At 50.2% G+C, this 26,993-nt stretch overlaps 1 protein-coding gene across 2 annotated transcripts in view; it reads left to right on the plus strand.

Annotated features, from left to right (window-relative positions):
* The first annotated feature begins 4,198 nt into the window (after positions 1-4,198).
* RAB11FIP3 (RAB11 family interacting protein 3) overlaps positions 4,199-26,993 on the plus strand; it is a 97,889-nt gene continuing 75,094 nt past the window's right edge. For both annotated transcript variants that reach the window (XM_007980131.3, XM_007980139.3), the window contains exon 1: positions 4,199-5,309. In XM_007980131.3, coding sequence (XP_007978322.3) covers positions 4,596-5,309 — 714 coding nt within the window. In that variant the 5' untranslated portion in view covers positions 4,199-4,595. The remainder of the gene's footprint in view (positions 5,310-26,993) is intronic.

Raw genomic sequence — 26,993 nt, forward strand, 5'->3', positions numbered from 1 at the left:
TATTCTGTAAGTTGCTTTTTCACCCAGCTTGTCTAGAAGTCTGCCGTGTCAATTGTGCAGATGTGGTGCACTCACTTAAACTGCTACACTTCACAACAGACAACAGGCTCCACTGAAGCCGTTCGGTTCTCAAGCCTGTTTGGATTACAGGCTTGAGCCACCGCGTCCGGCCTGTTAAATCCTTTCTAACTATCTCTTTTCCTAGTTGCTACCCCAACATTTATATATTGGAGTCCTAATGCCAATGGGTGGTATTTGGAGATGAGGTCTTTGGAAGGCATAATAATTTAGGGTTAGGGCCGGGCGTGGTGGCTCACGCCTGTAATCCCAGCACTTTGGGAGGCCAAGGCAGGCGGATCACAAGGTCAGGAGATCAAGACCATTCTGGCCAACATGGTGAAACCCCATCTCTACTAAAAATACAAAAAATCAACTGGGCATGGTGGCGGGCGCCTGTAGTCCCAGCTACTCAGGAGGCTGAGGCAGGAGAATGGCTTGAACCCGGGAGGTGGAGCTTGCAGTGAGCCGAGATCATGCCACTGCACTCCAGCCTGGGTGACAGAGCGAGACTCCGTCTCAAAAAAATAATAATATTAATAATAATTAGGGTTAGATGCGGTCAGCAAGGTGGGGCCCTCATGATATGGGAACAGTGCTCTTATGAGAAGAGACAGTCTTCTTTTTTTTTTTTTTTTTGAGATGGAGTTTCACTCTTGCTGCCCAGGCTGGAGTGCAGTGCTGTGATCTCGACTCACTGCAACCTTCACCTCCCGTGTTCAAGCAATTATCTGCCTCAGCCTCCCAAGTAGCTGGAAGTACAGGCGCCGGCCACCATGCCCGGCTAATATATACATAAATTTTTTAGATGGAGTCTCGCTCTGTCGCCAGGCTGGAGTGCAGTGGTGCAATCTTGTCTCACTGCAACGTCTGTCTCCCAGGTTCAAGTGATTCTCCTCCCTCAGGCTCCTGAGTAGCTGGAACTACAGGCATGTGCCACCACACCCAGCTAATTTTTGTATTTTTAGTAGAGACGGAATTTCACCATGTTTGCCAGGATGTTCTCGATCTCGACTTCGTGATCCGCCCGCCTTGGCCTCCCAAAGTGCTGGGATTATAGACATGAGCAACTGCGACCAGCCTAAATTTTGTATTTTTAGTAGAGACAGGGTTTCAGCATCTTGGCCAGGCTGGTCTTGAACTCCTGACCTCATGATCCACCCGCCTCAGCCTCCCAAAGTGCTGGAATTACAGGCATGAGCCACCACGCCCGGCCCAGAAGAGACAATCTTTCTCTAATACGTGACAACAGAGAAGACGGTGGCTATGGTTTGAATATTTATACCCTCCAAAATGCATGTTGAGGCCACGGCAGATCACTTGAGGTCAGGAGTTTAAGACCAGGTTGACAAACACGGTGAAACCCTGTCTCTATGAAAAATACAAAAAATTAGTCGGCCTTGGTGGCACATGCCTGTAATCCCAGCTACTCAGGAGGCTGAGGCAGGAGAATCACTTGAACCCGGGAGACGGAGGTTGCAGTGAGTCGAGATCGCGCCACTGCACTCCCGCCTGGGTGACAGAGTGAGACTCCATCTCAAAAAAAAAAAAAAAAAAAAAAAAAAATTAGCCGGGGGTGGTGGCAGGTGGTGGCTAATTTCTAATTTTTTTTGGTATTTTTAGTAGCGATGGGGTTTCACCATTTCTGTCTTCTGATCTCGTGATCTGCCTGCCTCAGTCTCCCAGAGTGCTGGGATTACAGGCGTGAGCCACTGCACCTGGCCTAAGGTGGGAGGATCTCTTGAGCCTAGGAGGTTGAGGCTGCCGTGAGTTATGGTCGCACCACTGCACTGCAGCCTGGGCAACAGGGCAAAACCCTGTCTCAAAAAATAAAAAGGGAACTGCCACAGCTCACAGCCTACCAAGGGGACACAGATAGTAGGTAGGTCTGAACAGCACACGGATAGATGGGAACTTGTCTCTTTAGTTTTTCATGAACAGCTTCTTTTTTTTTTTTTTTTTGAGACGGAGTCTCGCTCTGTTGCCCAGGCTGGAGTGCAGTGGCGCGATCTCGGCTCACTGCAAGCTCCGCCTCCCGGGTTCCCGCCATTCTCCTGGCTCAGCCTCCAGAGTAGCTGGGACTACAGGAGCCCACAACCGCGCCCGGCTAATTTTTTGTATTTTTAGTAGAGACGGGGTTTCACCGTGGTCTCGATCTCCTGACCTTGTGATCCGCCCGCCTCGGCCTCCCAAAGTGCTGGGATTACAGGCATGAGCCACCGCGCCCGGCCTCATGAACAGCTTCTAACTGGTCCAGGCAGGGAGGTGCAGGCTTCCAGGCTGTGGTTCCACGGAAGACACCAGCCGGGCACGCAATGGACGTTTTCCAGCCCTGGCACAGACAGAGCGTGCGCGCCCCTGCTCTCAGAAAGCCAGCCTTCTGCCTCTGGCAGCGCCCGCACATAAAAGCAGAGGGAGGCCGGGCGCGGTGGCTCAAGTCTGTAATCCCAGCACTTTGGCAGGCCGAGACGGGCGGATCATGAGGTCAGGAGATCGAGACCATCCTGGCTAACCCGGTGAAACTCCGTCTCTACTAAAAAAATACAAAAAACTAGCTGGGCGAGGTGGCGGGCGCCTGTAGTCCCAGCTACTCGGGAGGCTGAGGCAGGAGAATGGCGTGAACCCGGGAGGCGGAGCTTGCAGTGAGCTGAGATCCGGCCACTGCACTCCAGCCTGGGCGGCAGAGCGAGACTCCGTCTCAAAAAAAAAAAAAAAAAAGCAGAGGGAGCCTGCTGTCTCTGCCTCACCCACACTAACACCCCTATTTAGAAAGGTTGACACATCACTATCACTGCTTCTGAAAATTTTATCTGGTCAAAGGCATCAGCCCAAACCTGAATTCTTGCCAAAGCTGGAGGTGATTTCGTTCTTTGAATGCAATATCTTCCTCATGAACACATACAGCTCTGACAAGAAAATGAGAATATAGTTTGGGGAGGGGGACCCCTCACCTTCCTTTTCCCAATGCCAGCCTCACAAAGTCTGGTCCCATGTCTCCTGGGATTTTGCCACGGGAGATGACTCACTTAATTAACACGCTGCTCCTGACCGTACACTTGGAAGCAGAGGCTCCGTTCCTTTGATTTTTGCCAAAGCTGCTTACGAAACCTATCTTGTGTTGGTGCCCAAGGTGTGTAAAAATACAAGTTCATAATTTCCCTGATACAAATCACGACAGGCTAAATTTAGTGCCTCACCTGCTCCTAACTAGTCTGTCCCACCGTCATGCCTGCCGCCAGGCTGTGGTCCTGTCTGAGGTTCTGTGTCCCTCTGAGGTCAGGGACACCCAGACACAGAGGTCAGTTGTCAAACGCGGCCACGGTGCTCGGGAGGCTGGCTGCAGACGCGCGATTAATGCTGGGTGTCTTCTTTAATCCTATTTTCTTGTAGAGACGTGGTCTCGCTTTGGTGCCCAGATTGGTCTCGAACTCCTGGGCGCAAGCGATCCTCTTGCTTGGGCGTGGGCCACCGCGCCCGTCCCAACGCTGGGCGTCTTGGAGACCTTGGTCACAGGCTTAAGGGAAAAGCCTAGCGCGTGGCAGCGCGTGCCTCTGGTTTCGAGGGACATGGACTGCGTGTCTGGGGCCCCTTCGCACTCCGTGTCAGACCCCGCGTCCGCCGGGTCAGCGCGAGGCCTGGGTTGGGCCTCGCCCTCTGCAGCGTCTGCGCCCCGCAACCCCTGGGGCACCTGCGACCCCTGGGCCGCGGAGCCAGGAGTGCGCCGCCTCCTGGTCTCATCAACGTGAGAACGCTTTACCCCGGAAAGGCTCAGCTCCCAGGGGGCTATGTCCCTCCTTGTGCGTCTCTCGCTCGCCGCACGGTGCCGTTTAATCGTCTGCACCATGTGTGGGTCGTGGTCGCGGTTGCGCCCGCTGGTAGCTGTACGGCGGGAACCGTTCTAAGTAAGGTTTGACTCCGCGCGCCCCTTGCCAGGGACGTCACGTCACGCCTCCACTCGCAGCCTCGGAGCACCCCCGCGTCCCGCGCCTGAAGCTCGAGACCCCAGCTCCGGCGAGACGAGGTATACAAGACAGCGGAACACCCCCCGCAGCCGCCGCACTGCCGCGACACTCCCGGCCCCTGCCTTTATAGGAAGCCGGCGAGGGGCTGGGGCACCGCCGGGACGTGCTGACGTCAGGCCCGACGGAGGGCGGGGCCGGGGCAGCGGCGGCGGCGTTAGTTCTCCGGGTACCCCAGGAGCATCAGCCTCCTTAGTCTCCTCATCCTGCTTCACAGGCTGCGCGGCCTCCGGTGTCCTCGGCCCCCGTCCGCTGTCGCCCGCCGCCCGGCCCCTCGCCGCCTTCCCTAGGCCGCCCCGCCGCCATGGGCCTGCGCCCGCCGCGCCGCCGGGCCGAGGGCAGCTGAGGCGCGGCGCGAAGATGGGCGAGGACGGAGCAGGGCCCGAGCGCCAGCCCCAGCAGCCCGGGCGCCCCGCGCGCGCCCGCCCGCGCCGCCGAGGGGATGCCCGCGCCCGCCGCCGCGCCCTGAGCGCCTTTGTCTGCCGCCCGCGCCCTCCGCACCACTAGCCTCTCAGGAGCATGGCGTCGGCCCCGCCGGCCTCGCCCCCGGGCTCGGAGCCGCCGGGGCCAGACCCGGAGCCGGGCGGGCCGGACGGGCAGGGGGCGGCGCAGCCGGCGCCGGGCCCTGCGGAGCTACGCCTCGGAGCGCTCGCCGCCGCCTCCGATCCGGAGCCCCCGGGCCTGGATGAGCCTGCGCCCGGAGCCGCTGCGGATGGCGGGGCGCGCTGGAGCGCCGGACCGGCCCCGGGGCTGGAGGGAGGCCCGGGGGACCCCGGGGCGCCCGCCCCGCCGCCACGCTCCGGCCCGCTGGGGCAGCTCGAGAGCCCGGAAGCCCCGGGCCCAGGGCCCCGCTCCGAGGCGCCGCTTCCAGAACTCGACCCGTTGTTCTCCTGGACTGAGAAGCCCGAGGAGTGTGGCCCCCCGGGCTGCCCGGAGAGCGCGCCTTTCCGCTTGCAGGGGTCCAGCAGCAGCCACCGAGCGCGGGGCGAGGTCGACCTCTTCTCTCCCTTCCCCGCGCCCACGGCGGGCGAGCTGGCGCTGGAGGAGGGTCCCGGGTCCCCGCCGCAGCCCTCGGATCTCTGCCAGACCCACCCCCTTCCGAGCGAGCCCGCGGGGAGTCAGGAGGACGGCCCCCGCCTCCGAGCCGTGTTCGATGCCCTGGACGGGGATGGGGACGGTTTCGTCCGCATCGAGGACTTCGTCCAGTTTGCCACGGTCTACGGGGCAGAGCAGGTACGGAGCGGCCCGGGCCGGGGCGTGGGAACCGGGCAGGTGCGCGTCTGGCCTGCGGGGTTGATGTGGGACCGGTCGACGCGGCCCCTGGAGTCGGGAAAGGCGTTGTCAAGACCTGTGAGGCCTGCTTTTGCTGCTTATTCACCACTTCGGCCCTGGTTTTCTGGTTGAATTTCACTGGAGTCCCTCTTCCCTTCTTAAAAGGAGGTTCTATTCTGGGGAGTCAGTTTCTTCCCATCCCCCCATCGCCCCGTCAGCTGGATCTTACAGAGGTCAGCTCCCGGCCTGGGGACACCCCCCCAGGGTGCCTGATATACGTGCCCCTGAATGAAAAAGTTCCCCGCGATTCCCTCACCCGAGGGCCCAGATACTGCTTGGCTGAATTTACCCAAGTTCGAGCTGCAGAGGCCAGGCTGCCCAGACACCTTGAGATCCTACTGATAGATACCTATTTTGAGCACAATTACTTTACTGTGTGTGGTTGACATCTTTTCTACTTAGAGTTCATCTTTTATTGTTTGGGAGACAGTCAATGCTTGTAGAAGGTCCTGGAATTAAGAATTTTTACTTTGGTGCCTTTGGGGAGGAAGGGAATGAGCCTCTGAGCTTGTTGGCAAATACAGAAGTCTAGCAGAACTCCATTAGGGCCACCTCCACTCTAGTAGGAGAGGTGAAATGCGTGGACAGGCACTGCGCACAATACAGTGTGGCAGGGGTCCGCGCGGTCCTCAGGGCGCCTGCTCCTGGGGGGAAGGTGGGCCGGAAGATGCAGTCATTCCTATCTACCTCAGCACTTAATAAGTTAAAGTGGAGATAACAGCAGGGCCGTGTGTGTTCTGCCAATAACCCGGTGGACATCAAATAATACCAGCGCTCACTTTTAAATAGTTTACTTTGTAGGAAATCCCTAAGGTGCATCTGTCAATTTTTTGTATTTTGTTGACTTCTCACACATGCAGGCATCTGGTAAGTGGGTGTTCAAGTACATATGCATGTTTAAGCCAAGAGGTCTGTAAGAAAAGAGGTAAAATTGGCACACTGCTATTTAGGGTGTCAGTCATAACATTAAGAACCTTGATGGCCAGGCGCGGTGGCTCACGCCTGTAATCCCAGCACTTTGGGAGGCCGAGGCGGGCAGATCACGAGGTCGGGAGATCGAGACCATCCTGGCTAACATGGTGAAACTCCGTCTCTACTAAAAAAATACAAAAAAATTAGCCGGTGTGGTGGTGGGCACCTGTAGTCCCTGCTATTTGGGAGGCTGAGGCAGGAGAATGGCGTGAGCCCAGGAGGCGGAGCTTGCAGTGAGCTGAGATTGTGCCACTGCCCTCCAGCCTGGGTGAGAGCGAGACTTCCATCTCAAAAAAAAAAAAAAAAAAAAAAAAAGAAAAACAGGGTCCTGATAAAAATCAGGGTTCCTTACTGAGTTCACACTAAGAAGGTGTACAGACAGGTGCCTGTGGGGCAGCCTGCACTACTCACGTGCTTAGCTCCAGTTGGGATATTGTCAGGATAGTTTTCCACCTACTCTAATGGGCAGTAAAATATGTGACTGATACTTTCCTGTATTGTCACTGTGGATGGTGGTTGCTGGTCTAGGTGTTTTGCTGCGTTTCCTTCTTGCCTCTGGTCTGGAGAGCACCTTGAGCTCCCTTGGTTGCTGTTGGCTAGTGCGCTGTGTCTTCTCCCAAACATATTCTTGCTTTAGTACAGCAAAGAAGGCAGGAGAGTACCACCTTTGCTCCTTGTTACCATAACCCAACTTTGATAGAGAGCTTGTGTGAGGCCTCAGGTATGTTTCCACTGGATTATACCACAGTTCTCTGAGATGGTAGGCAAGCATGATTCATCCCCACTTTGCAGGTAAGAAACCAGAAACTCAGAAAGGTTAATAGAGCTCTCCCAAGGCCTCACGGGGTAGAACTAGATCTTTTGGCTCTTAGACCTTAGATGCCTCTTCTTAGATATAGTGGCTGACAATATCCCTGTTGTGATAATAACTTTTTGACTTTCATACAATTATTTTTATTTGAGAAACAGCTTTTGTGATAACCTCCCTTAATGATCACAATGGGAAAAACTCCGGGTTGCTATTTGGGGCTGAGCTTTCTTGTCATCACAAAGTAGAAGTGAGACAAAATTCTTCACTCTGACAGCTCTTGGTGGAATTCGAAGGTTAGGGGCAAGGACTGGGTGACTTGGGGTTTGATGAGGATGGGAAAGTGGAAGGGATCTCCTGTGGTATTACTCCTTCTGTCTGTTCTTCTGGACGGCTTAGGAAGAAGCAGTGTTGGGTATGATCTGAGTGCCTGGACTTGGACCAGGTTCCTGGGATGGAGGAGAGCTCTTGATTTCTTCAAGCTAAGTTACTGTTCGGCAGCAGATAATTTACAGGGTAAAGAAAGGTTGATTTTCATGTTATGTAACCCTGTAGCCATTCCTCAGTTTCAGCAGTCTTGGTTCATCTGTAAACTACCCACTTACTACCCCCAGATGATTTTTGAAGTGGGTTCCTGACATTATATCATTTCTTCCATAAATGCTTCAGTATGTATTTCTAAAATATATCGATTCTTTTGAAAACATTAATGATTTTTTTTAAAAAACCCCAGGGAACACTTCAGATAAACTGGATAACAGCAATAAAGATCGTAAGTTTTTGTACTTTCTACCTTGAGATTTCAAAATATTGAGCACATGAGAGACTCTTAGTCCAGTCACATTACTGTCTTTGATGATAACAACTGGATTATCTTATTTTATTTTATTTTTTTTTTGAGGTGGAGTCTTGCTCGCTCTGTTGCCCAGGCTGGAGTGCAATGGCTTGATCTCAGCTCACTGCAACCTCTGCCTCCTAGGTTCAAGCGATTCTCCTGCTTCATTCAACTTCCTGTGTAGCTGGGATTACAGGGGCCTGACACCACACCTGGCTATTTTTTGTATTTTAGTAGAGAAGGGGTTTCTCCATGTTGGCCAGGCTGGTCTTGAACTCTTGACCTTAGGTGATCCACCCGCCACTTTGTAATCCCAAAGTGCTGGGATTACAGGCGTGAGCCACCGCGTCCGGCCAAGTATCTTAATTTTTATCAAATTTTCAGAGGTATCATATTCAATGTCTTCTGTGTAATCTGTTTATGAAGGTAGCATTTTAAATTATTTAATTGGATTATCTGAATTTTTAATAGAAGCAGCTCCTGTTTATAATACAGGTGGCTTTTGTGTCCCTCTTTCTTTAGCAATGTCATGGTGTGTTTGGATCTAATTACATCATCTGGTGATAGATCAGGTGTGGTGTAATGTAACACAGTGTTATGTTAGCAGGAATCAGCAGATGAAAGGAGCAAGTGGAGCTTTCTGGTTATATTTTCTTGAAACAGGAATTTATAGTCAGATGCATCCAGGAATTAGGTATGAAGTTGGAATAGGTGATTTTTTTTTTTTTTTTTTTTTTTGAGACGGGGTCTTGCTGTGCCGCCCAGGCTGGAGTGCAGTGGCCGGATCTCAGCTCACTGCAAGCTCCGCCATCCGGGTTCACACCATTCTCCTGCCTCAGACTCCCGAGTAGCTGGGACTACAGGCGCCCGCCACCTCGCCCGGCTAGTTTTTTGTATTTTTAGTAGAGACGGGGTTTCACCGGGTTAGCCAGGATGGTCTCGATCTCCTGACCTCGTGATCCGCCCGTCTCGGCCTCCCGGAATAGGTGATTTTTAAGGCTTCAACCATCTCTGGAGATTGATATGACCCTTTCATGCTGCGAGGACTGATGCTTTTGTATTTACTACCACCCATCATGAAGCAGAGATTGTAAAATAAATTCTAGGAGGGTTGTGAGAAAGGATTACTTTAATTTTGTTTTGTTTTTAAAGATTATGACTTTACATGTTATTTTTACAGTCACTTAAGCATTTGTATTTTAATAGCCACTGATTCTTTCCAGAGAATGTCCTTCAGTAACCTTGGTAGGCATTGTCTGTCTTCAGTACTTGCAGAAATAGGCTGCTGAAGGAAGTGTGGATGCTCAGATCTCCCTACGTTTTTTTATTCCGGCACCGCCGCTGGTGGCAGTAGGAAGTTCCTAGGGACATTTGACTGCACCTTTTTGTTTGTTTGTTTTGAGACAGGATCTCACTCTGTCACCCAGTCTGGAGTGCAGTGGCAAGATCTCAGCTCACTGCAACCTCCACCTCCTGGGCTCAAGCAGTCCTCCCATCTTAGCCTCCTGAGTAGCTGGGACTATAGGCAGGCATGACCATGCTCTGCTAATTTAAAAAAATTGGCTGGACGCGGTGGCTCACGCCTGTAATCCCAGCACTTTGGGAGATTGAGGCGGGTGGATCACGCGGTCAGGAGATCAAGACCATCCTGGCTAACATGGTGAAACCCCGTCTCTACTAAAAATACAAAAATTAAAAAAAATTATTTTTGTAGAGACGACGTATAGTATAGTGATATTGCCCAGGCATATTATTGAACTCCTAGGCTCTAGCGACCCTCCTCAGGCCTCAGCTTCCCAAGGTGCTGGGATTGCAGGCATGAGCCATAGCGCCCGGCCTGGCCTCACCTTTTATTTGCTCTGTATCATTTCCAGTCTGTTAGCCTTGAATTGGAGTGAAGGTGTGTGTGAATGAGAGTGAGCGTGTGTGTGTGAGCAGTTATGTATGTGATATGTGTTGTGTGTGTGTAATATGTGTGTGGTGAGATGTGTGGGAGCATGTGTGTGTAGGAGAGGGATGTGTGTATAGGAGTGGGATATCTGTGTAGACGTGGCTTGTTATGTATGTGTGTGAGCAGGTGAGTGTGTTCTGGGCCTACATGTTGACTGAATTGCTAAAAGGCAAATGAAGCTTGGGTTATATAAAGCAGAAAATGACCAGTAATCCCACTATCCTAAGAAAAATAACATGACCATTATTTTAGTACATTTCTTTTCAGACTTTTTTTTTTTTTTTTAAATAGAGTCTTGCTCTCTCCCCCAGGCTGGAGTGCAGTGGCACAATCTCAGCTCACTGCAGCCTCCACCACCTGGGTTCAAGTGATTGTCCTGCCTGAGCCTCCTGAGTAGCTTGGACTACAGGCGTGCAATGCCTGACTAATTTTTATATTTTTAGTAGAGACGAGGTTTCACCATGTTGACCAGGCTGGTCTCGAACCCCTGACCTCAAGTGATCCACCTGCCTCGGCCTCCCAAAGTGTTGGGATTACAGGTGTGAGCCACTGTGCCCGGCTTAGACCTTTTTTGTACATAGACACAGACACACAGGTGACTGTCCATAAAGGTACACAATTGAGATCATATTGGGGTAGAAGCTAAATTTTTTTTTTTTTTTTTTTTTTTGAGACGGAGTCTAGCTCTGTCGCCCAGGCTGGAGTGCAGTGGCGCAGTCTTGGCTCACTGCAGGCTCCGTCTCCCGGGTTCATGCCATTCTCCTGCCTCAGCCTCTTGAGTAGCTGGGACTACAGGCACATGCTACCACACCTGGCTAATTTATTGTATTTTTAGTAGAGACAAGGTTTCACCGTGTTAGCCAGGATGGTCTCGATCTCCTGACTTCGTGATCCGCCCGCCTTGGCCTCCCAAAGTGCTGGGATTACAGGCGTGGGCCACTGGCCTGGCAGGTGTATATGTTAATGGAAACCTAAGGTTTACTTGTCCCCAGGAAAATTCAGAATTGTTAAGGATGGCCTGAGCAGTGGCTAACACCGGTAATCCCAGCACTCTGGGAGGCTGAGGTGGGCAGATCATCTGAGGTCATGAGTTTAAGACCAGCCTGGCCAACATGGCAAAACCTAAACTGTACTGTCTACTAAAAATACAAAAATTAGACGAGGCGCGGCGGCTCCCACCTGTAATCCCAGCACTTTGGGAGGCCGAGGCAGGCGTACCACGAGGTCAAGAGATCAAGACTAGCCTAAGCAACATGGTAAAACCCTGTCTCTACTAAAAATACAAAAAATTAGCCGGGCGTGGTGCATGCACCTGTAATCCCAGCTACTTGGGAGGCTGAGGCAGGAGAATGCTTGAGCCTGGGAGGTGGAGGTTGCAGTGAGCTGAGGTCTCACCACTGCACTCCAGCTCCTGCACGGATCAAGACTCTGTCTTAAAAAACAAAAACGGGCCGGGCGCGGTGGCTCACGCCTGTAATCCCAGCACTTTGGGAGGCCGAGATGGGCGTATCACGAGGTCAGGAGATTGAGACTATCCTGGCTAACACGGTGAAACCCTGTCTCTACTAAAAATACAAAAAGTAGCTGGGCGTGGTGGTAGGTGCTTGTAGTTCCAGCTACATGGGAGGCTGAGGCAGGAGAATGGCGTGAACACGGGAGGCGGAGCTTGCAGTGAGTGGAGATCACGCCACTGCACTCCAGCCTGGGCGACAGAGCGAGACTCCGTCTCAAAACAAAAACAAAAACAAAAATTAGCTGGGCTTGGTGGTGGGCGCCTGTAATCCCAGCTACTCAGGAGACTGAGGCAGGAGAATCGCTTGAACCCTGGAGGTGAAGGTTGCAGTGAGCTGAGATTGTGCCACTGCACTCCAGCCTGGGTGACAGAGCGAGACTCCGTCTCAAAAAAAAAAAAAAAAAAAAAAAAGGTGCTGGGCATGGTGGCTCAAGCCTGTAATCCCAGCACTTTGGGAGGCCAAGACGGGCGGATCACGAGGTCAGGAGATTGAGACCATCCTGGCTAACACGGTGAAACCCCGTCTCTACTAAAAAATACAAAAAACTAGCCGGGCGAGGTGGCGGGTGCCTGTAGTCCCAGCTGCTTGGGAGGCTGAGGCAGGAGAATGGCGTCAACCCGGAAGGCGGAGCTTGCAGTGAGCCGAGATCCGGCCACTGTACTCCAGCTTGGGCGACAGAGCGAGACTCCGTTCTCAAAAAAAAAAAAAGGTTAAGGACTATTCTAGTTCCAGTTTAGGATCTAACATACAGGAAGAGTTTAATTATTTGTAGATGGTGCAGACAAGGTTGTTAAGGGCACCAGGCTTATGAATTGCTTCTCTTCCAAGCACTTATTTTGTTTAAATTCTGGAAACATTCAATCTAAACATTAGTTATATCAGACAAAAGGATTAGGCATCCACTTAAGTCTGTTATGTAGCTCATCAAAGTGATAATTATAAAGGCTCCAAACTTACTTAGATTAGCACTTGTAAGTTATTATGATAGCGTGATGTACTAACTATATACCACACTTACAACCATGTAGAATTGTTACAAGTGAAAGAAGTTTTGAAGATATATTGAAAGTACTTTTAGTTTTGTGTTGAGAGGTGTGAGTGTGTAGGACAGGGTGTATGGTGGGAATGGTTTTATGTGAGGTATTGTCTGTATTTCCTGTTACGTTACTGATTTTAATTATTTTGAAAAGTAGTGCCTTTGCACATAGCATAGAGTTCAAACAGTATAGAAGGGAATCTAGTAAAAAAAAATCATTACAGTTAGTAGAAATAAAAAAAATTAAGTACACCCTAAAGATAAAATATTTACATACTTTGAGTTCATTAAGGTTCATACAAAATATACCTAAAGAAACTTGGATTTTCTAGTAAAAAAGAACTAGATGGAACATTGAATTTGCATCTGCAGATGCTTTATGAAGATGGGCTATTTTTATTGATACTTGGAAAAATGCATATTAGAAAATGCCTGTAATTCCTGCTTCTTGGAGAAGGAAAAAAAAATGCTTGTAATCCTTTTATAATTTTTTTTTCTTTTTTTTTTTTTAAAGAGATGGGATCATTGGCAAGGTGCGGTGGCTCACACCTGTAATCCCAGCACTTTGGGAGGCCGACGCGGGCAACTCACAAGGTCAGGAGTTCGAGACCAGCCTGACCAATGTGGTGAAACCCCGTCTCTGCTAAAAATACAAAAAATTAACCAGGCATGGTGGCAGGCACCTGTAATCCCAGCTACTCGGGGATTGAGGCAGAAGAATCGCTTGAACCCGGGAGACAGAGGTTACAGTGAGCCAAGATCACGCCCTTGCACTCCAGCCCAGGTGAAAATGCAAGATTCCATCTCAAAAAAAAAAAAAAGAGACAGGATCTCCCTTTGTCGTCTGGGCTGGAGTGCAGTGGTGTGATCATGTATAGTTCACTGCAGCCTTGAACTCCTGGGCTGGGTTCAAGGGATTCTCCCACCTCAGCCTCCAGGGACATGCCCCCACACCCAGCCAATGTTTTGTTTATTTGTTTATTTATTTATTTGTTTGTTTATTTTTGAGACAGGGTTTGGCCCTGTTGCCCAGGGTGGAGTGCAGTGGCATGATCTCAGCTCAGTGCAAGCTCCAACTCCCAGGTTCAAGAGATCCTTCTGCCTCAGCCTCCTGAGTAGCTGGGACTATAGGTGCGTGCCAGCACACCCAGTCAACTTTTGTGTTTTTTGTAGAGATGAGGTTTTGCCACGTAGTTGCTAGTCTGCTAAGCTCAAGGGATCTTGGCGTCTGAGAGTGCTGGGATTATAGGTATGAGCTACTGTGCCCAGCCTTATTTTTATTTTTTGTAGAGATGAGTTCTCACTATGTTACCTGGGTGAACTCCTGGCCTCAAGCAGTCCTCCTAATTTGGCCTCCCAAAGTATTGAGATTATGGGCATGACCTCCTTGCTAGGCCAGCAGATTCTTAGTGACAGAATTACAGCGAGATAGGAAGAATAAGTCCTAATGTTCTGCCACTGTAGGATGACGGTAGTTAAAAATCTGTTTTTCAGGCCGGGCGCGGTGGCTCACGCCTGTAATCCCAGCACTTTGGGAGGCCAAGACGGGCGGATCACGAGGTCAGGAGATTGAGACCATCCTGGCTAACACGGTGAAACCCCGTCTCTACTAAAAAATACAAAAAACTAGCCGGGCGAGGTGGCGGGCGCCTGTAGTCCCAGCTACTCGGGAGGCTGAGGCAGGAGAATGGCGGGAACCCGGGAGGCGGAGCTTGCAGTGAGCTGAGATCGGCCACTGCACTCCAGCCTGGGCGACAGAGCGAGACTCCGTCTCAAAAAAAAAAAAAAAGAAAAAGAAAAAAAAAAAAAAATCTGTTTTTCCAAATAGCTAGAAGGGAGGAGTCAGGTGCAGTGGCTCACACTTGTAATCCCAGCACTTTGGGAGGCCAGGGAGGGTGAATCACTTGAGGTCAGGAGTTGGAGACCAGCCTGGATAACATGGCATGAAACCCCGTCTCTACTAAAAATACAAAAATTAGCTGAATGTGGTGGTGGGCAGCTGTAGTCCCCGCTACTGGGGAGGCTAAGGCAGGAGAATCGTTGGAACCCGGGAGGCAGAGGTTGCAGTGAGGCGAGATTGCGCCACTGCACTCCAGCCTGGGTGACAGAGGGAGATTCCGTCTCAGAAAAAAAGGCTAGGTGCGATGGCTCATGCCTGTAATCCTAGCACTTTGGGAGGCTGAGGCAGGAGGATCACCTGAGGTCAGGATTTCTAGACCAGTGTGGCCAACATGGTGAAACCCCATCTCTAATAGAAATACAAAAACGGAGCCAGGTGTGGTGGTGCACACCTGTAATCCCAGTGAGCTGAGATAGTGCCATTGCACTCCAGCCTGGACAACAAGAATGAAACGCCATCTCAAAAAAAAAAAAAAGAAAAAAAGAAAAAACTAGTAGGAGGATATTGAATCTCCCTGACCCAAAGAAGTGATAAATGTTGAAGATGAGAGATGTGCTAAGTACGCGGAACTGATAACTGTACGTTATAGACATCGGAACATCACTGTGCAGCCACGAGCATGCAAGACTGTTATGTCAGTTAATCAAATAAAGGGGAAAAATTCTTAGTGAAAAAAATTGTACTAATTGCACTGTAATTATTCCTATTTTTTTTTTTGAGACGAAGTCTCACTCTGTCGCCCAGGCTAGAGTGCAGTGGCCGGATCTCGGCTCACTGCAAGCTCCGCTTCCTGGGTTTATGCCATTCTCCTGCCTCAGCTTTCCGAATAGCTGGCACTACAGGCGCCCGCCACCTCGCCCGGCTAGTTTTTTTTTGTATTTTTTAGTAGAGACGGGGTTTCACCGTGTTAGCCAGGATGGTCTCAATCTCCTGACCTTGTGATCCGTCCGTCTTAGCCTCCCAAAGTGGTGGGATTACAGACTTGAACTACCACACCTGGCCCACTGTAATTATTATTATTATTTTTTGAGACAATGTCTCAGTCTGTTGCCCAGGCTGGAGTGCAATGGTGCAATCTCAGCTCACTGAAACCTCTGCCTCCTGGGTTCAAGTGATTCTCCTGCCTCATTCTCCCAAGTAGCTGGGATTAGAGGCTCATGCTAGCACACCTGGTTAAATTTTATATTTTTAGTAGAGGTGATGTTTCACCATATTGGCCAGGCTGGCTTTGAACTCCTGACCTTAAGTGATCCACTCACCTTGGCCTCCCAAAGTGCTGGGATTACATGCATGAGCCACTGCACCTGGCCTTCCCTCACCTCCTCCTGAGATGGAGTCTTGCTCTGTCACCCAGGCTGGAGTGCAGTGGTGCATTCTCCACTCACTGCAACCTCCACCTCTCAGGCTCAAGAGATTCTCCTGCCTGAACCTCCTGAGTAGCTAGGATTACAGGCACGCATCACCATGCCCGGCTAATTTTTGTATTCTTAGTAGAGATGGGGTTTCACTGTGTTGACTCGGCTAGTCTTGAACTGTTGACCTAGTGATATGCCCACCTTGGCCTCCCAGAGTGCTGGGATTATAGGCATGAGCCACTGCATCCAGCTTTTTGTTTGTTTCTGTTTTTGAGACAGAGTCTTGGTCTGTCACCCAGGTTGGAGTGCAGTGGCACCATCTCAGCTCACTGCAGCTTCGGCCTCCAGGGTTCAAGCGATTCTCCTGCCTTAGCTTTGTGAGTAGCTGGGACTACAGGTGCACGCCACCATGCCTGGCTAATTTTCGGATGTTCACATTGGCCAGGCTGGTCTGGAACACCTGACCTTGGGATCCGCCCAACTTGGGCTTTCAAAATATCGGGATTACCGGCATAAGCTAATGTGTCCGGCCTTTTATTTTTTTTTTATTTTTTTATTTTTTATTTTATTTTTTTTTGAGACGGAGTCTCGCTCTGTCGCCCAGGCTGGAGTGCAGTTACCGGATCTGCTCACTGCTCACTGCAAGCTCCGCCTCCCAGGTTCACGCCATTCTCCTGCCTCAGCCTCCCGAGTAGCTGGGACTACAGACGCCCGCCACCTCGCCCGGCTAGTTTTCTGTATTTTTAGTAGAGACGGGGTTTCACCGGGTTAGCCAGGATGGTCTCGATCTCCTGATCTCGTGATCCGCCCGTCTCGGCCTCCCAAAGTGCTGGGATTACAGGCTTGAGCCACCGCGCCCGGCCTTGTCCGGCCTTTTAAATTTTTTTTTTTTTTTCCTGAGACGGAATTTTGCCCTATCACCAGGCTGGAGTGCAGTGGCACGATCTCAGCTCACTGCAACCTCCGCCTCCCAGGTTCAAGTGATTCTCCTGTCTTAACCTCCCAAGTAGCTGGGACACCTGGCATGCGCCACCACGCCCAGCTAATTTTTGTATTTTTAGTAGAGACAGGGTTTCACTATATTGGCCAGGATGGTCTCCATCTCTTGACCCTGTGATCCGCCTGCCTTGGCACCCAAAGTGCTCGGATTTATAGGCGTGAACTGCCATGCCCGGCTAAAACATTTATTATTAATTAATTAATTTATTTATTTATTTATTTTGTGAGATGGTCTCTTGCCATATCGCCCAGGCTAGAGTGCAGTGGCCCATCTCCACTCACTGCAAGCTCCGCCTCCCGGGTTCCCACCATTCTCCTGCCTCAGCCTCCCGATTAGCTGGGACTACAGGTGCCTGCCACCACACCTGGCTAATTTTTTTTGTATTTTTAGTAGAGACAGGGTTTTACCGTGTTAGCTAGGATGGTCTCGATCTCCTGACCTTGTGATCTGCCTGCCTCGGCCTCCCAAAGTGCTGGGATTACAGGTGTGAGCCACCGTGCCCAGCCAAAACATTTTTTAAAGAGATAGGGCTTTGCTCTGTCACCCAGGTAGGAGTACACTGGCGCCATCACAACTCACTGCAGCCTTGAACTCCTGGTCTCAAGTGATCCTCCCACCTTAGCCTCCTCTTTGTAGCTGGCACTACAGGTGTGCACCACTGCACCTGGCTTTCAGAAGTTCTTGAGACTATAACAGACTAGGAAAAATGGATTCAGTGTCATGATTAGGGAGGAAAATAAATTCTTTAAGTAGGTAGTTTTATTTTTCTCTCCAGATACTTCATGCATGTGTCTGTCTGTCTGTCTGTCTGTCTATGGCTAGTCAAGTGAAGCAGTGGGAATGGAGAAGGACCAAAGCAACCCGTAACTGATTGTGGTCCGTCAGTCGTAAACACCACTGCACTCGGACCAGCTCAGTTTGTTTGAGCAAATTGGTATTACTCTGGTTACCATCTTGTGATATTCTTGTGTTTTTCATAAGTTTCAAAACAGAGCTTATGTTGAGCCAGTGTTCTGGGTGTGCGACTAAAACAGGCGTCCTGGCTCTTCAGCCTTCAAGTCTCCCGATGGGTGTGGACCCACAAAATCTAAGACAGGTCTCAATTAATTTAGAATGTTTATTTTGCCAGGGTTGAGGACGCATGCCCATGACACAGCCTCAGGTACTCCTGATGACATGTGGCCAAGGTGATCGGGGCACAGCTTGATTTTATGCATTTTAGGGAGACATGCGACATCAGTCAATATATGAAAGAAGTACATTGGTTCATTCTGGAAGGGTGGGACAACGCCAAGCAAAGGTAGGAAGACATGAAGCAGGGAGGGGCTTCCAGGTCACAGATAGGTGAGAGACAAAGGGTTGCATTTTTTTTGTTTTTGTTTTTGAGACGGAGTCTTGCTCTGTTGCTCAGCTGGAGTGCGGTGGCGCAATCTCAGATCAATGCAACCTCTGCCTCCTGGTTTCAAGCGATTCTCCTGCCTCAGTCTTCTGAGTGGCTAGGACTACAGGTGCATGCCACCTCGTCCGGCTAATTTTTTGTATTTTTAGTAGACATGGGGTTTCACTGTGTTAGCCAGGATGGTCTCTATCTCCTGACCTCATGATCCGCCCCCCCTTGGCTTCCCAAAGTGCTGGGATTACAGGCACGAGCCACCACGCCCGGCCAATATTTATTTATTTACTTTTATTTTCTTTTGAGATAGGGTCTCATTCTGTCACTTACAGTTGCATAAAATGGAAATGTTCTGGACTACAATAAATTTCTGTGTTCCTTTTTCTTTTTATTAAAGATTTACTAATTTTTGTATTTTTAGTAGAGATGGGGTTTTGCCATGTTTCCCAGGTTGGTCTTCAACTCCTAAGGTCAAGTGATCCACCTACGTTGGCCTCCCAAAGTGCTGGGATGACAGGCATGAGCTACCTCGCTCAGCCCCTCTGCTGTCGTCCCTTCTCTGGGATCAGTGGCCCAAAGTCCAAGGGAGGCTCTTGCTCTGCCTACCTTCCCCCCTTTCTCCTACCTGGTGGGCATTCTCAGCTAGACCTGGCCAGCTGGCATCTTAATTTCCTGAAGGATTTTCTCTTTGCTGAATGATCGATCCCCTTGCTTTGCTGGCCGTGTCCTGCCTACTGTTTTTTAGGTCAGTGATGCGTCTTCCTCACAAAGATGTTCAAAATACACAGATTTTTTTTTATCCCTTATGGGAAGAAAGACTTCTGAAAATGCTGTGTGATGAATCTGGGAATGTTAGTTCTGGAGACCAGCCATGCTGGGGGATCAGGAAGGCATCCCTGCCATCCCTGCTGGTTCAGCTGGAGCTGTGCGTGCAGCAGGAAGTGAGGAGGTGAGAACAGGTGCTGGCACAGGCCCGCCTAGCTGCCCTTGTCCCATCCTCTTCCTCCTCCAGCCGTCCTCCAGAACACAGGATGGTCAGCTGGGACCATTTTTCTTTTCTTTTCTTTTTTTTTTTGAGACGGAGTCTCACTCCGTCACCCAGGCTGGAGAGTGCAGTGGTGCGATCTCGGCTTACCACAACCTCCAGCTCCCAGGTTCAAGTGATTCTCCTGCATCTGCCTCCCGAGTAGCTGGGATGACAGGCGCCTGCCACCATGTCCAGCTAATTTTTTTTGTATTTTTATTAGAGATGGGGTTTCACCATGTTGGTCAGGCTGGCCTTTATCTTTTGACCTCAGGTAATCTACCCGCCTCAGCCTCCCAGAGTGCTGGGATTATAGGCCACTGTAGCCACTGTGCCCAGCCCTATTTTTCTTTAAGCCTGTTCTGATCACTCAGTAACCTGGTATTCCCAGTCACTCAGTAGCCTGATGTTCCTGATCCCTAAGTCATGTGTAGCCGTGATTAGACAAATGCATGCTCTAGGAGTGCACAGCAGGGGACGCGAGGTCTTCCCGTCACTGTTGGCACGCTGGCCTATTCTCACGGGGGGTGAGTTTTCCCCCTCTGTGTCACTCTCCAGTAAGTCCTGCTGATTCATTCGAAGGCCCACCTGTAGACCAGTGATGAGAATTAATTATTTGAAATATCCTGTAATGGTAATAAAATACTTGCTATGCCGGGTACTCCGTTGTTGCCTCTCTAAATTGATTTCACACACACAAGCCCTAATGTGCACAGGGACTGGCCTGGAGTCGGTGCCAGCTGCCCCTCTGGCTGGAGCCCTCTGCTCCATGCTGCTCCTTTCTTGGCCATGCAGCAAACACATATTTGTGTTCCCACACCAGGCACCCTTCCTTCTATGACATAGTAACAGTGTCCGAGTGACTGATCCTTTTGATCTGTCTCCCTAGAGAAGGAATTCCACAACTCTTGAACTATGGAGTTCTCTAATCATGCTGGGTTTTTTTGTTTTTGTTTTTGAGACGGGATCTCGCTCTGTCGCCCAGGCTGGAGTGCAGTGACTGCAGTGGTGCGATTTCAGCTTACTGCAGGCTCCGCCTCCCGGTTTCACACCATTCACCTGCCTCAGCCTCCCGAATAGCTGGGACTACAGGCGCCACCACCGTGCCCGGCTAAGTTTTTGTATTTTTAGTAGAGACGGGGTTTCACCATGTTAGCCAGGATGGTCTCCATCTCCTGACCTCCTGATCCACCCACTTCAGCCTCCCAAAGTGCTGGAATTATAGGCGTGAGCCACCACGCCCGGCCTCATGCTGCTTTCTAAGAGACGGGGTCTCACTGTGTTGCCCAGGCCTGAGTGCAGTGGCTGTTTACAGGCTCCGTCACAGGCACTGCAGCCTCCAGCTCCTGGGCGGTCCTCCCGCCTCAACTTCCCAAGTAGGTGGGACTCCTGGCCCATGCCACTGCACCCAGCTTATGATGCTGGTTTTTGAAATGGGGTTACTATTCCCATGGTGAGTGTCTTGGGGGAGTTTGGGGATGGTAGTTGGAGTTATAAATTCAACTGAGGTCTTTACTTTCATTCTAGAGGGTTATTAGAACCCTCGTGAAGGGGGTTGCTATTTCAGGAGGAGCTGCTGTGGCCAACCTGGAGTGCGCTAGGTCACATTTCTGGTTTTCCTCCTGCTCAGCTGGGCTGCTGCTTCTGGTGTCTGGATGCTTCCACAGTTCTCTACTTCTGAAGTGGCAATCCAGGGCGGTCAGGCAGGGGTGAATTGCTTTTCTGTGTCATGCTGCTTTTTTTCTGACATAGTGGCAGTGTCTGCTGAGTCGTCCCAAAGCACAGAGTTTTGTATCTTCGTGGGCAGGAGCTGGAGTCCACCCTGTTGCTTTAGTGGGTGGCCTTTGAACGAGAAAGAGAGCCGGTCTTACTTGTTGGGCGTAATTCTCCTGAGAATCAGAACAGGCTCCATGCTAGAGCGGTTATCTCTGGAAATGTTTCTTCCTCTCTTCTTCCATCACTCTCAGCCCTTCTTTTTTTTTTTTCCCCACTTGTCTGCAAAGTTTTATTTCATTCCAACATTGGGTGGGTTGGTTTACTTTACAAAAATCCAAGAAAAACAAGGTTGAGGTTTTTGCTGTTGGAAATGGAAAGCCCTTTCATGAAAAAGTCCATCCCTGTCAGCATGGCTTATTCTGTCTGGTGAGGAGAGAAGCAGCCATGGAGACGTTTCCTCTTGGTGATTTAATTTTTTTTTTTTTTTTTTTTTTGAGACGGAGTCTCGCTGTGTCACCCAGGCTGGAGTGCAGTGGCCGGATCTCAGCTCACTGCAAGCTCCGCCTCCCGGGTTTATGCCATTCTCCGGCCTCAGCCTCCCGAGTAGCTGGGACTACAGGCGCCCGCCACCACGCCCGGCTAGTTTTTTGTATTTTTTAGTAGAGACGGGGTTTCACCATGTTAGCCAGGATGGTCTCGATCTCCTGACCTCGTGATCCACCCGCCTCGGCCTCCCAAAGTGCTGGGATTACAGGCTTGAGCCACCGCGCCCGGCCGGTGATTTAATTTTTAAGAACCCCCTTCAGGAAGCCTGCCCTGTGATGCGTTTTAAGAGAAATACCAGTTAGTGAGGTTTCATCAGCACTGAGGAACACTTGGCTCTCTCTTGCGGACTAAGAAATATCAAGCAGGAGGAGTCTTGGCATTTGGAACAGGTAAATCAAGAACCTGCTCTCGTTGGTTTGTGAGTGCCTTTAAAGCAAAAGCAAGAAACTTAGAAGAAAAACATCACAGATCATGCACGTTTAAAATGAAAACATGCGAAAGAAATAAATAAAAATAATAAAAACATTCAAATAAAGGAGAAAATAAAAACCCCATTCAGCACTGTGAATCTTTTCAGCCTTCTAGCTTTTAAATTTTTCTTTGTATAGGACAGTTAAACAAAACCAGAGTCATAATTGACCATTTTAACCCAGTTTAAGTCAACATATCGTTACCACCTCTTGACATCAGTGCGTCTGCTTCTGCAGCACCATCTTTGGTGGTAGTGGTGGTGGTTGTTGAGATGGAGTCTCGCTCTGTCGCCCAGGCTGGAGTACATTGGCGCGATCTTGGCTCACTGCAACCTCTGTCTCCCGGGTTCAAGCGATTCTGCTGTCTTAGCATCCCGAGTAGCTGGGACTACAGGCGCCCCCCACCACGCCTGGCTAATTTTTGTACTTTTAGTAGAGACGGGGTTTCACCGTGTTAGCCAGGATGGTCTCGATCTCCTGACCTCGTGATCCACCCGCCTCAGCCTCCCAAAGTGCTGGGATTAGAGACGTGAGCCACCGCGCCCGGCCCTGCAGCATGATCTTAATGGCTCATAGCTTTTCTGCTGTGTAAATGAATATGCTACAATTTGAGTATTTCTCTGTCTTTGGTATTTTAGGTTTTAACTTTTTACCATTATAAGCTTTCTTGTAGCTGAATCTTCCTGCACAATTTATTATTTTTTTAGGTTAAAGTCTGAAAAATGGAATTGCTGGGGGAATGGATATGTAGGTTTTAAAGCATTTAAGAAAATGTTTTCCGTCACCAAATTGTCCTCCAGAAAAGTATTGTCAATCTGACACAGGAAGAATGGCATATCAGCGGACTTTTACTTTGTATTTCCTGGAGTGTATTTGAGCTGATGTTCCTCTGTGTGTTAATAAACAAGTTTTTTTTTTTTTTTTGAGACGAAGTCTCGCTCTGTTGCCCAGGCTGGAGTGCAGTGGCCGGATCTCAGCTCACTGCAAGCTCCACCTCCCGGGTTTACGCCATTCTCCTGCCTCAGCCTCCCGAGTAACTGGGACTACAGGCGCCCGCCACCTCGCCCAGCTAGTTTTTTGTATTTTTTTTAGTAGAGACAGGGTTTCACCATGTTAGCCAGGATGGTCTCGATCTCCTGACCTCGTGATCCACCCGTCTCGGCCTCCCAAAGTGCTGGGATTACAGGCTTGAGCCACCGCGCCCGGCCAATAAACAAGTATTTTTGTGCATGTGTGTGTCTGTGTTGTGGTGTAGGTGTTCTCCAGCCTGAGGCCTCCATTTCTCAACCTGCACGTGGAGGTCGGCCGAGGCAGCCTCTGAAGTCCATGGAGCCCTGGACAGTGCCCAGAGTTTCTATAGGGTTTCTTTCTTTGTGGTATTATCGTTTCTTACAAGTTTCAGATATAGGCCATCAGTCTGCGTCATTCAGCAAGGAATAAAGAACATGGAAATGCCTACTTTTCACTACCTTTGTTCTGATGTAACATTCTCCTTGTAAAGGGCAGAGGGTAGTAGGCTAAGGCAGACCAGCAGCAGGACGGTGCTGAGAACGGCTCTGAAGAGTCTCCATTTTGTGCTGACTTAAAAGTTTTCTGTATTGTTGGATGATCTCTTGATAATTAAAAAAGAAATTATGATAGTCAGAGCTGTTCAACCAGATCTGCAGTTACTTTATTCAGCAAGGTCTCAGGCTCCTAATTTTAGAGCTCCTAGAATTTTTTTTTTTTTTTTTGAGATGGAGTCTGGCTCTGTCGCCCAGGCTGGAGTGCAGTGGCCGGATCTCAGCTCACTGCAAGCTCTGCCTCCTGGGTTTACGCCATTCTCCTGCCTCAGCCTCCCGAGTAGCTGGGACTACAGGCGCCTGCCACCTCGCCCAGCTAGTTTTTTTGTATTTTTTAGTAGAGACGGGGTTTCACCGTGTTAGCCAGGATGGTCTCGATCTCCTGACCTCGTGATCCGCCCATCTTGGCCTCCCAAAGTGCTGGGATTACAGGCTTGAGCCACCGCGCCCGGCCAAGCTCCTAGAATTTTGTAGTCCTCTCAAGATCGGGTTCTGGCCGGGTGCCATGGCTTACGCCTATAATCCCAGCACTCTGGGAGGCTGAGGCAGGTGGCTTACTTGAGGTCAGGAGTTCGAGACCAGTCTGGGCAACATAGCGAGATCCTGTCTCTATTGAAAAAGATTGGGTTCAGGCCGGACGCGGTGGCTCATGCATGTAATCCAAGCACTTTGGGAGGCTGGGGCAGGTGGATCACTTGAGGTCAGGAGTTTGAGACCAGCCTGGCCAACATAGCAAGATTGTCTGTGTTAAAAAAGATTGGGGCCTGGCGCAGTGGCTCACGCCTGTAATCCCAGCACTTTGGGAGGCTGAGGCAGGTGGATCATGAGGTCAGGAGATGGAGACCATCCTGGCTAACATGGTGCAACCCCTTCTGTACTAAAAATACAAAAAATTAGCCGGTCGTGGTGGCAGCCTCCTGTAGTCCCAGCTAATCGGGAGGCTGAGGCAGGAGAATGGCATGAACCCGGGAGGCGGAGCTTGCGGTGAGCCAAGATCACGCCACTGCACTTAAGCCTGGGCGACAGAGTGAGACTTCCTCTCAAAAAAAAAAAAAGATTGGGTTCAGGCCGGGCACAGTGGCTCACACATGTAATCCAAGCACTTTGGGAGGCCAAGGCAGGCGGATCACTTGAGGTCAGGAGTTGGAGACCAGCCTGGCCAACATGGTGAAACCCATCTCTACTAAAAATGCAAAAAAAAAAAATCAGCCAGGCCTGGTGGCAAGCGCCTGTAGTCCCAGCTACTCGGGAGGCTGAGGCATGAGAATTGCTTGAACCTAGGAGGCGGAGGTTGCAGTGAGCTGAGATCTTGCCACTGTACTCCAGCCTGGGTGACAGAGCAAGACTCTGTCTAAAAAAAAAAAAAAAAAAAAAAAGATTGGGTTTTAGGTACTATGCCAGTATAGGAGCTCTTACTTTTAAATTTAAACCAAATTTCAAAAGAAAAAAATGGGTGTTCTATAATCTTCCCCTTGCCCACCCAAGGGAGTGACTCTAGTCTGGTATTGTGGAATGAGAATCTGAGCCCGACAGCCTCAGTCAGGTGGCTGAATCTCAGGCCCACAGAGACTGGGTTACTGTTGGTTCCTGTAGTGGCTCCACTGTGGAGAGAGCGATTCTGCCAGAAAATCTGGGAGCCACAGAATAGAATCTTTCTCCAGGCACTTGCCATTTCTCCCCATCCGTGCTCTCGGCGGGGGCTGCTTTGTGCCCACCTGGCCCAGGTGTAGGGACTCAACAAGAATGGGATAGACCTGGCTGCTCCCTGGGGGAGGCAGATGGGCAGAAGGACATTATGGCCTGAGCACCTAGAAGCCTGCAGGTACAGGTGTTCTCTGGATGCAGTCCTGAGGCTCAGGTGTAGGCCCCTATGTGTGGTGGTGGGTAGGTGGGGCTGGGAAGTGTTCTAGACACAGAGACGAGGGTGCATCATAGAATTTGGGGACGTTGGGTCCTATTTGGGGAATGGGAGCTTTGCATCCTGTCATCTTTGTTTCCCTAAAGATCACCCTGGGTGCTGGGCATGGGGGTGCATGTCTCAGCTACTCGGGAGGCTGAAGTGGGACGATTACTGGAGCCCAAGAGTTTGAAGCTGCAGTGAGCCATGATCACTCCTGGGACTAACCACTGCACTCCAGCCTGGGCAGCCTAGTGAAACCCCGTGTCTTTAAAATATAAAATAAAGATCACCCTGGCCTCTTTCTGACCCGGATCTGAAGTTGGTTGTCTACGCGAAGCAGAACAGTGGTACACAGAGGCAGGGGCACTGAGGCTTGTTCTATTTTAGGGAATGACTTTGCAGGTGGACTTTCCTTGGAAGCGGATATTTCCTTCAGAGGGACATAAAGAATGCCCCTTGCCAGGCTGTCTTCCAGGTGGCCCTTGGCACTGCCTGCAGACCGGGTGGGCACTATGGCTGCAGAGCTCTGTGCCCTGGCAGGGTCACGTGGTCTCATCCTTCACGGTAGAAGTTTGTGGCGTCTGCTGCTCTAGGCCGGTGTCCAGATGTGTCCTATAGAGACACCTTGACATATTTTCCAAGCACACTTCAGTGTGAGGACTTATTTCCATATAGTCCTTTTTATTCATATATCTCAAACCTTTTTTTTTTTTTTTTTAAGACGCAGTCTCGCTCTGTCGCCCAGGCTGGGGTGCAGTGGCATGATCTCAGCTCACTGTAACCTCCGCCTCCTTGTCCTGGTTCAAGCAATTCTCCTGCCTCAGCCTCCCGAGTAGCTGGGATTATAGGCACGTGCCACCATGTCCAGCTAATTTTTCTGTTTTTAGTAGATTCGGGGTTTCACCATGTTGGCCAGGCTGATCTTGAACTCCTGACCTCATGATCTGCCTGCCTTGGCCTCGCAAAGTGCTGGGATTACAGGTGTGAGCCACCATGCCCAGCTTTAAAAACATTTTCTTAAGAGATGGGCTGGGTGTGGTGGCTCACACCTGTAATCCCAACACTTTGAGAGGCTGAAGCAGGAGGATCACTTGAGGCCAGGAGTTCAAGACCAGCCTGAGCATTATAATGAAACTCTGTTTCTATAGAAAATATAAAAATTAGTCAGGTGTGATGGTATACCCCTGTAATTCCAGCTACTTGGGAGGCTGAGGCAGGAGGATCACTTGAGCCCAGGAATTTGAGGCTGCACTGAGCTATGATTGTGCCAGTGTCCTCTAGCCTGGGCAGTAGAGTAAGACCCTGTCTCCAAAAAGGGAAAAAGAGAGTCAGAGAGAGAGAGATGGGGTTTCACTGTGTCACTCAGGCTGGAGTTCGGTGGCACGGTGGCAGCCCCCCGAGTAGCTGGCACTACAGGTGTGCACCACTGCATTTCTTATTGTAGAAACAATTTCTGGGCGCCTATTTACTGAGTACCTGCTGTAGGCTTTTTGCTCAGCTCACATTACAGTGAGCAAGATGGACCACAATTTCAGCTTTTTCTCAAGCGTTTTGGATAACTGTATTTACAGCATTCCAAAGTATTGAATAACGAAATAGATAT

The sequence above is a fragment of the Chlorocebus sabaeus genome, chromosome 5, assembly GCF_047675955.1.
Source record: "Chlorocebus sabaeus isolate Y175 chromosome 5, mChlSab1.0.hap1, whole genome shotgun sequence".
Classification (NCBI taxonomy): Eukaryota; Metazoa; Chordata; class Mammalia; order Primates; family Cercopithecidae; genus Chlorocebus; species Chlorocebus sabaeus.